Here is a 16,235-nt window from a genome sequence, read left to right as displayed (position 1 = left end):
ACAGCTGTGTGTGGATCTACAGTAGCGGAAGACGGAGACAGTGGTCGGCCTAATCTAGTCATCTCCATCGTGGTCACAGAGCGGAGAAGTCTGCATGAATTCCTCCGGGGATACTGTTTCCCTCCCTGTCTCTCTCTCTCGTGCAGAAGCCTCTGGCCCCTGCACATCCAAGCATTGCATCTGAATTTCCTCCCCATGCACAAATTCACTCCGAGCCTCCTGTTGATAACAGTCTGAGAAGGCCACAAGCGTAGGTGAAACGGAGAAAAAGGAGGACGTACAGGTAGAATCTGTGACACACACGTGCTTTTTGGCAGTCCTGCTCTATAAAAACCTAAATAAATGTCTTTGTTTAGCCCTTGCGGTTATGATAGTGCAGTGTGTCGAAGCAGGGGAAACTTGGCGAGTTTAGCAGAGGCGAAGGCAATTAAGGTAAAACGCCACGGGGCTCAGCGTACCTCGACCGTGACTGGCGTTGGTATCGTTGCCTGTGCCTAAACGGACATCGCAGCGGCGTATTCTGCCGTGTGCGTTTGCACGTGCCTGATTCTGTGTGCGGACATGTTCTCTTGGCTCTCCCAGCCCTTGTCAGGAGGAATTAGGACAGCCCCTTTGGAGAAGCAGGGAGTGCACACAAGCTGCTGAAGCTTTCTCTTCTGTAAACATGGGGGCGTGTGTGTGTGTGTGTTTGTGTGTTGCAATGAGAGATACAGCAAGAGGGGGTTCCATCAAGTGTTTTCCCTTCGAGTTGGGTATCAAATGAACAAAGCTAGATGGATCAAGGAAAAATGAAAATAGAGGAAAAAGTCCCTGAGGCGAGGATGGAAAGAAGCACAAAGAGGGGGGATTCAGAGGTCGAGGTACCTGTAGCAGTGTGCTCAGGACCTGTTGAGAGCATCTGAGCATGCCCAGTGACTCCTCTCGCTCCACATGTTTCCAAGAAGAGTCCTGGTCTGTTGCTAAGCATGGCCACACACACGCACACCCTCCCCCCAACACACACACAGGAGCATGACAAGTATTCTGCAGTGAATACACTGAATTTAACCAGAATGTAACATAAAGTTTCAGTTCTGTTTGAATATCATCAGCACAAAAAGACATTTTTGAGTAGATATTAAAATGAAAGCCAGATTATTCTCTTCTTTAAGCCCTTAGAAACGCAGGAAACAGTATTTTTGGAATTTATATTTTATAAAAGGCCTCGCGGTAAAAGCCATAAGCTTTCCTGTTTTTAATGTAATGATAGGCATGTCTAAAAAGATGAACCATATTTCTCATAAAGGTTGCTGTTTCAGATGTAGCATTTCCCTTTTTTTCTTTCTTTTTTTTTTTTTTTACCATTGTTGGCTATCAACACACTTCTTTCAAGTTCAGTTAAATTGAATTTGATTAATTTTTTAAATTCACGTTATAGAGCAACGCTCATTAAAAGCCTCGTAAGATTTAAATTCACAATGTCTTTTTCCAAACAAGAAGTTTGACTGATAGGAAAAGAGGCAGTCGCATCAAACTTTTCTTTTAATTGCCGAAAAACTCTTTGCATGTGTTCATGGGCATTTTTGATGACTCATGTTTAATCTTTGAAACTGGAAAACTTTCTTGCCTAGAGCAACCAATATCAGTTTTACATCTATTAAATTGCAAAAATCAAAACAGAAATTATATGTAATCCTGCTCCGAAATTGCAAATAAGTAAAAATATGTACAACGTCTTAGTTATGTTTAGTTGATCGATTTTAGGAACTAAAAAGACAGTTTCTTTCACTTTCCGGACCCATTATGTGTACTTTAAAGTGTCTATTTATCAAAATTCTGTCACTTCATGAGGAAAACAGGTCCAGCTGAAATCCAATGACACGTCTCGGCCAAATCTAGTTATATATACCCAGCACTGTTTTTCATTTCCACTGTAAGGAGAGTACATCCTAAAAATCTCTTTTTTCTTCCTTTTTTTAAGCTTAAAGATTAGTAAAATTATATTTCAGCATATTTACAGTGTATCAGTGATTTACTCAAATGTACTTTGATTCTGTTACATTACTCAGTGTTCACTCTTTAGTCCAGAATTGATCTATCTTTAATTAAATTAGACCCTGGATGGTCTATTTTTGTGATTATTACAAATCACAAAGCGATGCTATGGATTTCAGTTCCGGTCGTCTCAGAACAGAAAGTGTCGACGAAGCGCAGCTCGCCTTCAGCGTCGCCGAGGTAATGGACATCACAAGCAGCTGACCTGGAAAGGCATTGGGTCGCTACATACGGTTTCCGTGTGCATCTACATGTGTGTAACTGTATCTAGTTCAGTCAGACGGCATAGTCGGTACAAAGCCTATTCAGGTCACGGTCAAAGTGACAGAGGCAGACAGAGGGAGGGGAATAAAGGAAGGGATGAAGAGATGGATGGGTGGATGGAGGGAGGAGGAACACCAGAAGACAAAACAGGACTCTAAGGTTGAGGCCATTGCTGAGAAAACCCCCCTCTCTTCTGAGAGGAAGGCAGAGCAGGAGATAAAAATAAACCTGCAAATAAAGAATAGGTTAGTAAGGAGGGCAAACGGTGTAAGAGTTGGAGAATATTAAAGATTTGCTAGAAAAACATAAAGGCTTTCTGGAAGAAGAGAACTCTGAGACCACCTTCATGGGTGCGATGTCTAAAATAAAAATCACAAACTGATTGACTGTTGCTTTCACTCATTTTTAATCACCCACATGGATTTAAAGGTAATAAAAAGTGGATAACGGTTGGACCCAGAAGGGCTTTTTGCAAGGACCTGCTCCACTGACAACTTGACAATAACAGAGAATCAAACTGCATCATGGGAGAAACTAATCACCCCCCAGGGTTCAATAACAGACTCAAATGTCTGACGCTACTGTTGGTACAGTTGTGAATTTCAGACAAATTAGGCAAAATCCAATATGGCTTTGTTTGCTACAGGATTCTGTAGTAAGACAGAGGAATTAACACAATAAATTAACCTTTATTTAATAGATTTTACATAAATTATTATTACAGTTTAAGTTATGTTGTGAAAGTTATTTCTTGCCATTGTTTCCATATGTAGAGAGAACATAGGTGCACCAGTTGGGTGTGATAAAGATAAAAGCAAAAGAAAACAAACAAAAAAACTGTATATGAGCACTAAATATTTTTAAGTGTCTTTGTGTGAGATTATATTTTATCGCTGCACTTAACTCTTAATGACAAATTGCAGTGGTTTGTGATCTTCCCAGATAGGAAAGACACAGTAATGGTGTTGAAAGTTTCAAAAAAACAATACATAAATGTAGAAAAATCTTAAGTATGACTGTAATAATCGACGTTCTGTTTTTATTAATATGTTCTGTTTTTATTTTTTGTTTTAAATATTTGTGTAAATATTTTATTCTGAAGGTTTTCATAGTCTGACTTCAATTCATTGCCAGAGAGCATTTCCATAATTTATCTTCAGATTTCTTTTTGCATCTGTGTGACCAAACAATACTTCAGAAAGCTCAGATTGGGGGGGAGGGAAGCTATGATAATGTTAAGAATTGGTTATGAGTAAAAATAGTTGGAAACTGTAGTTTTGCTTACCAATTAACATGTTTTAGTGTAGCTCCTGTTTCGGAGGAGAACTGCAGTGAGTCAAGAAAAGGCAGCATTTCTCCAATGTTAGTCAAATGTCGCATTAAGACAAAGGTGCTAGCTAAATCTCTTCCTCACTGTTCTTTCCCTTTCACATATCTGCCATTTTAAAAAAAAAATTTAAAAGCTTCACTAATAATTTTCTCTTCCATATCCTCACATTTTCTGTTCTTACCCTTTTCCTCTTCCCCTCTACTTTCCGCCTTCATCCAGTGGGCTAAAAACCCAATTTATTTCTGTAGCACATGAGAGGCTTGTAAGGGTCCCAGGGGGGGTTTGCTGTTGTGTTGTCAAGGTAACGCACTGTCAGGGACGTGGCCTCCCGAGCCAGTCCAAAGGGTATTTTTGAACGTATTCACTAATTGAAAAAAGTAGGAAGGCAGAACTGAAAGCAGAGGCGACAAGAGAGAGAGAAAAAAGAATAACTTAAAGAGAAAGTTGAAAATAGATCAAGAGACGGTAGAGAGAGGAGAAAAAAACCAGAATAAGTGAAAAGGTGAGGCTGCAAATACCTCTGCACAGATGGCGTCCCCCGCTTGTCATGTTCGGGGGGTAAAGGAATGACATGCGCATATACGGCATCTGTCATTCAGCTCGGTCAAGTGGGCATGATTGGATGTCGGCAGTTTCTAATGGTAACAGTCTCCATATCCCTCCTCCTGTGCAGCTCTACCCTGTGTGTGTGTGTGGGAGGCAGAGCACCTTAGCCCCCTTCGTCGATCTCCATTTGAACTCCATCAGGCTTCTCCTATAATTACAGACGCGTCACGTGAGGTGAAGATGCTTCCTCACCATTCCTGCTTTTCAACCATCCAGCCTCAAAGTTTCTATTTGCGCCGGCTAAATAAGGCAGCTGGGGTAGCAAATGAAGGAGGAAATTGGGGGAAATGACTTGCATCCAGTTTTCCGTTTCTGTTGCGGTGACTGACAGCTGTCGCAGGCGTGGCGTCAGATGTGTAGTCAGGATACTGAGGGGAATTGGGATGCTGAGGTTTCCCCACAGGGAGGAGCAGGCAAAGCTTGACAGCAGTCTGAGATCTGCGCTGTCATATTTGTCGATGGGTTTTGGCATCAGCGAGACTTTTTTTGTTGTTGTTGTGTGTGTGTGTGTATGCAAAGCAGAAGTTGGCTGTGCTTTAGATGTGTAGCACATAGGTGGAACATCGGGCAGCGTTGCATAAAGTTTGCGCGACATGCCCAACAACAATCAAGGAAGCTTTAGTGGCTTTGAAAAAACTTTTTGAAAAGTGTTTTGTGCGTTTGTAATCCTGGAAACAAAAACTGGCTACAGCCTGTGAAAGAGTTGAGATTCACCATCCATCAGGACAACAAACATTGAAGCTGCAACTTTATTTTTTATATTAAAAATAATATGTATTTTATCTATTTGTTAAAACTTTCACCACGTCCCCTCAATCTCCTCCTTGAGCTTCTGTTACCGACTGAAGAAATGCACCACTGCTGGTCAAAAACAACCAATCAGAGCCAGGAGGAGGGTCTTAACGCTATCAATCAATGAATGCAATGCCCTGCCAGATATTCTAATGGCAGAGAAACAGCTCTCCGCTACAGGAAAACCATTTATCCACTGTTATCTAACTAGCTTTAGCATTCACGACAGGCTCAGCAGAGAGCAAGGGGGAGAGGGTGGAGCAGCGTGCACATGGGCATGATTGGGACAAGGCAGAGGAGCTCTATTTATTTTTCACAGGTTATCTGTTGTGACATGGAAATATGTAAAAAAAAAAAAAAAAAAAATTTTAATAAAACTGACATACTGCAGCTTTAATAAACATACAGCCAGATCTGCAGTGAAATGGTTTAAAATAAAACATATTGATGTCTTTCAATGGTCCAGTCCTAAACCCAGTTGAGAATCTTTGGTAAAACTTAAAAATTTAAGTTGATCACATGATCACATTGAGAATGGACAAACATTTTAGTTTCTCCAATAGGCAATACTGGTGAAGACATAGCTATTAGAGCTATTATTGGAGGTAATAGGGACAAACTGAACTGAGTCTGATGGCATTCCTCCTGGAGACCTAAGAGTGACTCGGGCAGCAGCTTTCAGCTTTCCACTGACTGGCTCTGGATGAAAAAGAGAGAGGAGGAAAAGATACGGCGCCGTGACTCATTCACATTATCCTCTGAAGTGGAAATGCTTCAAACGTGTCGCACTCGCACATACAGAAACGGGCACGCAGTCGCACACTGGCATGCACACGGCACGTGCGCAACGGGAACCCGGGTTTATTCTGAGTGTGTGATGTGCTTTGAGCAGTCGCTCACTTTGAAACATCAGATTCCCGCTTAAAAGGAGAAAGTGGGCAAACTCCAACAGGGCAATTAGTTCCATATCTCAAAATAAATTCTCTCCGTTGCCTGGGTGTTCACAATCCCCTGAACAAAGTTAAAAGTAGTTGATCATTTCTAGGCTAATTTCCTGTAAAGAAATCACAAAGCATCTAATGCTGATGTTTAAATGCTACTGGTCCCATGAGACAGGGGCACTTGCTGGATATTATCGAGTGGTACGCACAAAACAACAACTCACCTGACCCACAAGGGCACAATCACAACCTTAGCACACATCATAAGCGTGAAAGCCAGCAGAAATCACACAAATACAGACCACATATAGCAAATAAAAACTTTGCACCGCGTATCTAATGGTGATTTCCTGATCCAAACAATTTGTCACGTACACGATGCTCCCACAAAAACAGCGACTCTGATCAACAGTGCATGAGTCGCATGATGTGCGATTCATGCACTCATAAGTCTCACATGATGTTTCTCTCCGTTGCCTGGGTGGTCGCAATCCCCTGAACAAGGTTTGTTCAGGGGATTGCGACTCGTGTGTGTGTGTGTGTGTGTGTGTGTGTGTATGTAGGCACACATATATGCCTACATAGCCTACTTTTTTACACATTACAATAAACAATGTACACAGGAAAGCAGATTCCCAAGCTCAAGTAGTGTGTGTGCGTGTGTCGGCGTGCATGTGTGTGGGGGCGTTTGCGTGTGTGAGACATCATCATTTCTACTCTTTTTGGCAAACATTTTGACTGGTTAAAAGTCCGCTTGTTCGTTGTTTATGGCCACCCTTACCGCATCGTCATGTTAAGCTTACAGAAAGAGCTTCTAGCTGCCAAATAAGCAAACTTAATCAATAAAATTTAGTTTTAGAACATACAAGTTAACACCCCCACAGAAGCACCCCTACAGGATGTTTTAACACTAAAGACCATTTTTATTTTTTCCTCATTGTGTCTGGCACAACATAATTTGCCAACCAATCAGTGAGATCAAAGAGGGCAATCCTTCTGATAAGGGCAGAGCTAGTTCACTTGTGTTGTAGACTTCATATTGTTTTACGTTGTGCATCCCATTACTTCAAGCATAAAGCAGAAAGAACATACCTACAGTCGTCCATGGTGGTGGAAGAGTGACAATCTGAGGCTGTCTTTGGTCCTAAATGACTTGTTTAGATTTTCTCTACAAGGAAATCCTCATGAAGAACATCCGCAAATCAGTTCCTGTCCATATATGTTTCGGAGTGCTTGAGTTATGCAGTCGGTAAATGATCCACATAATATCAGCAAGTCCAAAGCAAAAGAAGAAGAAGTACTTGACCTAGGCCCATTGAGCGCTGCCTATCTAGATTAGTGATTGTTGTGTTGGCTTGCTGTGGTGAATTTCCCAGTTAGCACTAGCTACAGTTGGGCTAACTATCGTCGAGATCAAGACTTGAAATTGCAGCAAAACTACTTTTCTATGTCATACAAACCTTGGTTGTTATGCTACGGCCGGCTCGGCATTGTGAGCCTGCAGCCAGTGAACCATGAGATCTCCCATCTACCTTTAAGATTGGACGCTCTGCTGCACCTGGGCCTCATATAGACTTCACCCGCCAAGCTAATCTCCACTGCCAGCCGTGGTCAACTCGGAGCAGGATACGGATATAAACAGATGTACAGAGATGGTTAATGGCTCGGAACAAACGCAACAGGTCACACAGCACAAATCAGCGGCTCATTTATGTTTGTGACATGCAGAGATTTAACTATGGCAGGTAATGCGGCTCGGCAGAATACATTAAGTCTGGGTTTGATGAGGTCATGTTTGTGTTTGAACCTGGTGGATTATTTCAGTGGTGCTTTTTTTTAATTTTTTGTGCTACATTTTTAGATTTATCATCACTTTTACCGTCACAAAGAAGATTTGTAATTCTAAATGTAGCATAAAGGCTGTTTTTACTTTGTTGTAGAAATCGAGCTGCTTTTGCTTTACAACTAATGTATTGTCAGAATAGCTGAAATGTCTCTGTAACTGTAACCAATGACAACTGAGGTGAAACGAGATATGAATCCACTGTATTAAAACGATATGATATTTCTTGTTCTTGTACAGAACTGTTGGTGTTGTTGTTATTCCTTAATATTAAAATTAAGGAATGACGACATTTTCACAAGGTTATTGGGCACAGAGCTGGATTACATCAGCCCAAACAAACTTTGTTTTTCATCCTTTCCTTCTCTTTGTGTCTCCACAGAAATCTGCTGGACATGGACACCTTCTCCAAATCAGACCCAAGTAAGAGACATGATGTCCAAAAGCCCATCAGACTCATAACTCTTTAGACGGTCATGTGGAAAAGACAACACTGTTACTTTCTGGAGAGAGGTCTTTATCACATATTAAAAAAAGAGTCAGGAGATTGGTTAAAATGGACGGTAATGAATTTAGAATGATTACTAAATTAATGGATCAAATTTATTGTTGAACAAACACCTACTGTAAATGACAGTCATGCATTCAACTTTATTATGTAGCCTTACCTTTTCATTATGGTCTTGGCCAGGATATTTCATGCTTCACAAAAACTCTTCATGTTATTTCCACTGCAGCATTTGTGTCCTTCAATCTAAGACCACACAAGAAAAAAAGTTATTACATGATGAACAAGTTGTCAGCACATTTCCAAGAGAACAGGATGGAAAAAGTGACTCGTTGTGGTGATGATGATGATGACAGTGATGAGAAGAGTGCTGGGATGACGGTGATTGTATGTAGTAGTAGTAGAGGACGGGCTTTAACTATATGTTTAGGTAGTTCTTGTGATTCCTCTGAGCACAGCTCTAATCCTTTAATTTGAACCTGACTGATGTAGGAAGGAGCCGGGAGGTGAAGAAGGGAGGTGAAAGTATTAAAGTTGGCAGAGATGCATAGATAACCGGGGTATGTGACCTGGTGATAAAAATATCAGCCATACATATCAAACGGCTCCAGCTTTCTGGTGGAATAAAAAAAAAATCTAAGATTTTCAAATCCATGGAACATGTTCTGTTTCAGTAATCAAGCCTTATTTATTCTATAATTAGCTACACGTACTGTTGATATAGCTGTTTGTATTGACTGGTGTTGTTAACGTTAGACGTTTGTCTTCTTTACAGTTTGTGTTCTCTACGCTCAAGGCATGGGCAACAAGGAATGGAGAGAGGTCAGTACGTTTCTTCACTGCAACACCACTGCATCTTCTTTGTATTGGTCGACGTGTCTGATGTTTCAAGGCTGTGAATACCTCAATACGACAATAAAGTTTCATCCTGCATACAGAATAAATGAGCAAAGGAGTACTTTCTATTAGCAAAGAGAAATAAATGGAGTACACCTTTTTAGCAGCAGCTGAAGCTCTATCGCTGACTTCGTCCAGGAATGAGACGCAGCTAAACAGACTCAGAGCTCTTCATCTGATGAAGAAAAACGAAGAAATCATATAGTACTTTACCATGAGAGAGAAAAACTAAGAACCCAGAGCTGATGGAACCAATTGTTTCCATTTCACCCATGTAACATGGATGTACTCGATCTACAGACATCTGATGGTGGGAAGACATTTTGGAAAAACACCTGCGTGAACAATCAGTTAGCTTGATTCTCCATGATTTAAGAAAAAAAAAAAAAGAAAATCTGAACTGAGAGCCCACCATTCACCGTCTATAGCAGGTATTTTACGTATCATAGCCACTCTATAAAACCTGAACTATCCCTTTAAGAAGTCGACAGTCAGGGGGGCAACATATTGAGTCATTAAAATACCATATTTAAATGCAAACGTTACTCTTTTTAGCCGCACGGGTTACATTAGTCAAGGCTCTTCTAATGTGCTTAAGCTCTTACTTACTTTAGGCTACGCATGCTCTCATTAGACAAACACTTATCACTTAAAATGATTAAAAGCAATGTGCATTCACATTTAACTAGAAATAACACATCAGGTCAATGTATTCACCAGCCTAATTTGTCTCTCTGTGGTAACTGTTGGCGTCACGTTTGCATCAATGATTTTTATTTACCATCTAAGCTGATATCTGTGAAAACGGCAGATGGTCACTTATCAGCGAACCAACCAGAGACACAGGTGGAGGACTTATTTTAGGTGTAGCCAGATTTAATGAAAGTCCTAATTATGCCTGTCATTGCTCTTTTTAATTGGTAAACACCCTCGACAGCATCTTTAAGAGCATGTTTTCTGAACTGCAGTCACCAGAGAGTTGTCCCCACACACACACACATGAATATTCACGAATGTAAATGAGAGTTCAAATTCCCACTGCCCCAATCATTCCCGGTTCTTAAACATTCCGAGTGGCCCGTCATCTGCTTGCTCTATCAAGCAGGCAAAGTTAAATGTCAAACTCTGAGCTGCCTGACCCCCATTGACTGGATTCTTAAGCTGCTCTGCATTCATTACGCTGTAGCTGTACATAATCTCCCGTAACCAGAACCTCCCCTGATGTTTCTCCAGAGGAACAGGCTACAGGTGAGAAGGTGTTTTACACGAGCCACCACAACTACTGGAACGTCTGGAAAAGCCGCGTTTGTTTGAGCGGAGAAATCTCCGAAGTGTTGCGTGAAGATAAAGCGACATCTTATAAATTCTCTGAATGCAGGGCGGTGAACGGCAATGGTTGAGAAAAGCGGCAGAGACGAGGAACGGTCGGACCCTTGAGTTTTCTCCCGACTGTTCTCTCAACATCTCTCTCGTCTTTGCTCTTTATTTCCAGTTTGGGAGAACGGAGGTGATTGACAACACGCTAAACCCAGACTTTGTGAGGAAATTCATGCTGGACTACTTCTTTGAAGAGAGACAGAATCTCAGATTTGACTTGTGAGTACAACTTCCTGTGTTTGCTTAACTTTTTAGTGTCTTGTTTTTGTCTGGTTTTCTCTGCTTTGTACAGCGACAAGTAAAAGTATTCGCTCCCCACATTTTGTCATATTTTAGCCACATGCAATATATTTTTGTACTATTTTGTTTGATTGGCTTACAAAAATGCGAGTAAATGTTCTGCAAACGTCGATTTGAAAGTCTTGCCACCGATTTTCAGTTGGATTCAGATTCAGGCCCAGACTTTGACTAGACCATTTCACCACATAACCTTTTGATTGTATCTCCGGCTTTATGTTGGGGACATTTTTCTCCTGTGAGGTGGACTGTTTCTTCCAGCTTGAAGTCTGTCATGTTTCTTCTTGCCCTCTGTGTTGTCCCATCAGGTCTGACCAGCTTTTGAGATGTCTTTTGTTAAAATTGGAAACATTGTGTTTTACTTTGCGGTCTGTCAAAGAGGAAGTGTATAAATGCCTCTCAGACCAACAGAAGGCTCGGTTTTTCCAAGAACTCCAGCCTCTTAAAACGCCTTCATTTGCTCTGAAGCTGAATTGGAAGTGGAACAGTTGTCATTTTTAAACCCAAAGGTGAACTAACAGCTTTGAAAGGTCAGGGTCAACTGATGCAAGGCGCTCACCTTTGTATGAAGACACCTGCAGAGTGGCTCCGCCCCACAGTAAAAGGCTCAGGGTTCCTTCAGCTGAGACATTTCTCCCACCGTCTTACTCAGTGCAGTAGACGGTTGACTGATTCTTCCCTGATGGCACAACTTCCATGTTCACAAAAAAATCTTTAGGCAAGCATGTCAGAAGGAATTGTACAAATCTTTTCCGACCAAAAGAAAAAAAAAAAAGCTACCGGAGCAGTACAACAACGATGCGTTTGTGTCAGGTTTGACAGGGGGGTTTCCTACTAGAGACTGCTGTTGTAGACGTTTTACCACAGAAAGCTCACACACACCGAGGCAAACAGCATCAGGAGTTTGCTCTACATCCTTTCCCTATTTTGACCGTTGGATGCTCCAGAAGCATCCTGAACGTTTACTAACGCTCCACTCATGATGGCTCTACTTTCACTCTCTGTTTTTAGGCAGTTCTAGAGAGGGCAAATTGGATTATTGACATACAAGTCACTGCTCTGCATGTTTACCACATTTGGTTCAAATCAGACCTTTCCGTCCTGGACGCTTAACGTTTTGTGAGTAGCTTGTGTTCAGGGGCAGTTTGAAAATAAAGTGCGCCCTTTTTCAATTGTGAAGCCGAGAGAATCCCTAAGAGAAAAAAACAACTACACCTCCTCACTATATCACTTGTAAAAATCCCTTTTTAGCAGCAAAGCAGCTGTTTTCTGTTTGATGTGTTCAGTCTGTCATGATGTTATTGATGAATTTTGGTTTGGTGATCTATAAGAATTCAGTTCACTGAGGTTTCCACACATCCATGAATAAGTTTGAATATTTTCCCAGCCTTTCTGTTGTAGAATTCGTGGCGTCTGTCAGGTTACCGTCCTGCTGCAGTGACTCGGATCCAGTACGTTTCTACTGGTTGACAAACGGCCTTCCACTTGACTTTATGTAGATTGCACTTCAACTATGATACCTGATTTTGCGGGAGCTTTCAGTAAGGAAGGCAGTTTTTGTTCTTGTGAGCGTTTCTACAAATCTTCGTGGTGACTCATCCAATAACAACAGTGAGGGATCCAGCAGTAGTTTGTGATTAAACACCATGTTCTAGCCGTAGAAACTCTGTGAACACGTAGCAGAAAACTAAATTGGATCCTGGATTAGGTTTCTGTAGTGGAAAAGCATCCAATGGTTAACCAGCACCAAATCATTACATTTGCACCGCTGTACTTGACTACTGTTGTTATGAGAGGTTTATGTTGATCCGGCGTGTTTGGTTTTCTCCAAACTTAAAGATGCCATTCTCGTCATTCCACAGATGTCATCAGTGTGAATCTGCGTCATTTCCTTGTACTTCAGGTTTACTGACTAGACCTTTTTGGTTGCACGAGGTGCAAACTTAGAAATCTGACATTTTGTTTGTCTTCCTTCGCATACCGATGGGGTTTTAGACGTTTTGAACCTGCCAGCAGCGTCTCTAGGTGATGCCGTTTCTCGTTAATTACATGCAAATTTCAGTTTCTCTTTTAAAATGAAAAGATTAATTAGATTATCCATAAACCACAGAGGAGCGGCAACAGTTTTCACCGTCATCATAACAGTTAGGCCGCGACGGGAAAGAGCGGCTGGGTCTGAGATGGTAGTAAGAAAAAAAAAGGAGAAGAAAATTAAAAAAAAAAGGCTGTGGGGAAAAAATAGTTTGTGTGGGCGGAATGTTGTGAGAAAATGAAATATGATGAGCATCTTTGGAATGTTGGGTTCACACCTGGATCCTGGCAGCTCTTAAGAGGTGACTGGACCGTTTCCAATCACGACACCTAAAATATCCTGAGCCTTTTGCGCAGGTGCTCAGCCAGACCAACGTAGGATCCCTGCCTTGGCATTTCCACCGAGTCGCTCAGTCACGCTCTGCGCTCACATGTGCAGGAGTTGTGTCACCCGGTCACATGGTGGACAGACTCACTCCGAGACGAAACCAAAAGTGATGTGTGCCTCTTGCACATGCGGCGCGGCCCAAGCCACGGTGTGGGTATTTGCGTGCCGGTGTGTGCGGCGTAGCAGGTAGCCATAACAACCGGAGTTTCGGGAGATTGTGGCTGAAGATGTAGGGAAAGACGGTTTTCCTTCAGGAAAAAAACAGAAGCATTTAACCTTTCATATCGAGTCTGCTCCGGTAGATCTCAACAAGTCACCAGTCAGTCTATTTACACACAGAAGAAGCACACGCTGCTACTACTTGCGCTGTTGTGCATGAAACAAAAGATTCCATGCAGCTTTTTTTGAATGAAACTTGATATCCTCGCTCCAGAGAATCTAGTTTAGATTTGCTAGTAAGATCACACCAGTTTCCCTCAGATTGATGTGGCCTGTCACAATGACAAGTTTTGCTGGATTGTCCAGCAATATATTGTAGTTTTGAAACCATTTTCAAGTAATTATAACAACGGCATAATAATGCAAGTTTGCCCTCTCAAAGACCAATAAACTTTAATTTTGCAAAGGAACTGGGAGATATTTTAAATATCCAAAATGAATATAATCAGGTTTACCACCTCAAACACATTTTTTATTGTTATTGATATAATGTTATGTGGAAAATAAACCCAAACAAAACATTTGTGGGTTTTTTACTAAGAAATATATGTAAAGTCTTTTGGGCAATTGTAGTTTTACTGCATATTTCTTTTTTTATTCAAAGTAAATTTGTCCTTTCCACAGTTGCCATGCATTTTTAGGATGAGGCACTGTTTCAATTTCATTTAACTCAACTGGACTCTTGCTGTACAATGGTACTAATCTCATTATATATCGTTAAAGTGTTTGACAAATTGGGGCTATGGAAATGAATCAAGCTCAACTTGTTGGGCTTTCTTTTTGACTTCTTTTTGACTTTATATAGATTGCATTTCGACTATAATACCTGAATAAGCATATTTTCACCCGGTCGGCTGATTTAAAGAGCTGGTAATTATTAAAGCAGCTTTCCAAATACAGTCATCTGAATATGAAGTGTCTCGGCTAAACTATACCAGAGAATCATGACAGGCTCTCTTTAAAGGGGAACCTGACAGGCAGGACGATCAGACACCTGAGGGATTAGAAGAATGGCTTTGAAGACAAGTTATAAATTTCAAAATGTGAAGTACTGATTGTATTGTGATGGGTAAGGAACAGAGCGAATGGAAAATCAGAAAAACAAACAAGTTGTTGTACTCAGGCCAATTAAAGTTCAATTAGGGTGTAAGAAGCAATAAATTACTCGCATAATAAATTATAATGAGATTGATTAACTCCATGTGGCAGAGATGCTCTGCTTTAGTATTGTTGAAAAGCCAGCGTTCTGAAAAATGCTGCAAACATTTGCAGCAAATAGTTGGTTTGCACTAGCTGCTACTTTTGCCTGTTTTCCCTGTCAAACATGAGTTATTAGTATTTTTTATTTTTATTTTTGAAAAGCAATTTTGGTAACATGGACTTCATAATCCATTTCAATTATTGTTGTTTGTTTATTTAATTTGGGTATGTAAAATGTTTTCCAGTTCCAGTGTCAAATGTTCTTTAGATTTATATTTTTCAGAGGATGTACTTTGACATAATTAGTGTAGTAGTTGAAAATGGGCTCAAAATGTCATTATTATTGTTTATTGCAATCATTTCTGGAACAATTTGTTGTCCAGTAAAATGCGTTGTTGCGACAGGCCTACCCACAACAAATAAGTCTCGTCCCGTTGCAGTAACACAGTTAGTTGGGTTAATGCTCGTCTGAACGGAGTCGATCATCTTTTAACCAAAAACGGTAAGCTAGCTTTTTGTAGCTGTGAGAGAATTTGTCATGATAAGAGATTAAGAGATAACTCTTTATTGTCATTGTCACAAGGACAACGAAATTCAAAGCTCACACATATTTTCAGTGTGTGAGAAACAAGCTTTTCTGTGACTCTCTCTCTCTCTGTGTGTGTGTTCACATGGGGCTAGTATTTTGTTCTGTTTTCATCAGCAGCTGTATAAAGCTGCCACTGTCGGCTCGTCGAGGGTAACACCGTCTGAGACGATGGCAGGTGAAAGATGAGCCATGACAATAAGGCTGTTTGAAAATAAAGCGAAAAGTGACGACGGAAATCACTTTTCGCTGATTTATTACGCTAAACTTTATGTCTTTACTTCTTAAATACACACACTGATTAAACGAAACAAGGCCTTGAAGTAATATCGATATCCTCTGTTTTTTTCCCCCTCCAAATTTATGTTGCAGTAGCTGACATTTTGTTTTTAAAAAATTAGCGAAGCCATCTCACAAAGGTAGTTTTCATTTGTATTCATTCCCTTTCTGTCAATACTTTGTGGAACTAACTTACAACTAAAAATATTGTTGTTTTTTAAGCAAGAGGCCAAATATTACCTTTTGGATCATAAAAGCCAGAATAATGGTTTACATGGTTACTCTATAAAATATTGTTTTAGAACCTAGCATCATTTTAACCACCTCCACAACTTTATAATTGACCTTTCTGGTCTGCCACTTGGTCTTCATGAGTTTTTGTTCATTTATGCCCTCTAACAAACTTCTAATACAGTTGGTTGCACTAGGTTTTACTCAGTGGGATCACAAATCATTTGCGGGCCACACTTTTCAGATTTTTGTTTTAAAAGTTTGGACAATGAACGAATCCCTACCCTCTCGTAATGCATTGAGCTTTGTGGTTATAGCGGGTCAAAACGTGAAAAAGCTTAAAACCTTTGCCCGTACGGTAAACGCACTCATGAAAGCGGAAAGCTAGTTATGAATACGAAAGGCTTTAATA

The 16,235-nt window shown here is 40.7% G+C and overlaps 1 protein-coding gene across 2 annotated transcripts in view; it reads left to right on the top strand.

The window, feature by feature from the left end:
• Positions 1–16,235, top strand: part of LOC114146440 (copine-8) — an 80,173-nt gene that overhangs the window by 14,157 nt on the left and 49,781 nt on the right. For both annotated transcript variants that reach the window (XM_028020465.1, XM_028020466.1), the window contains exons 2-4: positions 8,193–8,233; positions 9,094–9,140; positions 10,708–10,811. In XM_028020465.1, coding sequence (XP_027876266.1) covers positions 8,193–8,233; positions 9,094–9,140; positions 10,708–10,811 — 192 coding nt within the window. The remainder of the gene's footprint in view (positions 1–8,192; positions 8,234–9,093; positions 9,141–10,707; positions 10,812–16,235) is intronic.

This window comes from Xiphophorus couchianus, chromosome 6 (assembly GCF_001444195.1).
Source record: "Xiphophorus couchianus chromosome 6, X_couchianus-1.0, whole genome shotgun sequence".
Lineage (NCBI taxonomy): Eukaryota > Metazoa > Chordata > Actinopteri > Cyprinodontiformes > Poeciliidae > Xiphophorus > Xiphophorus couchianus.
Note: the sequence above shows the minus strand (reverse complement) of the source record. Positions and strands in the feature narration are given on the sequence as shown.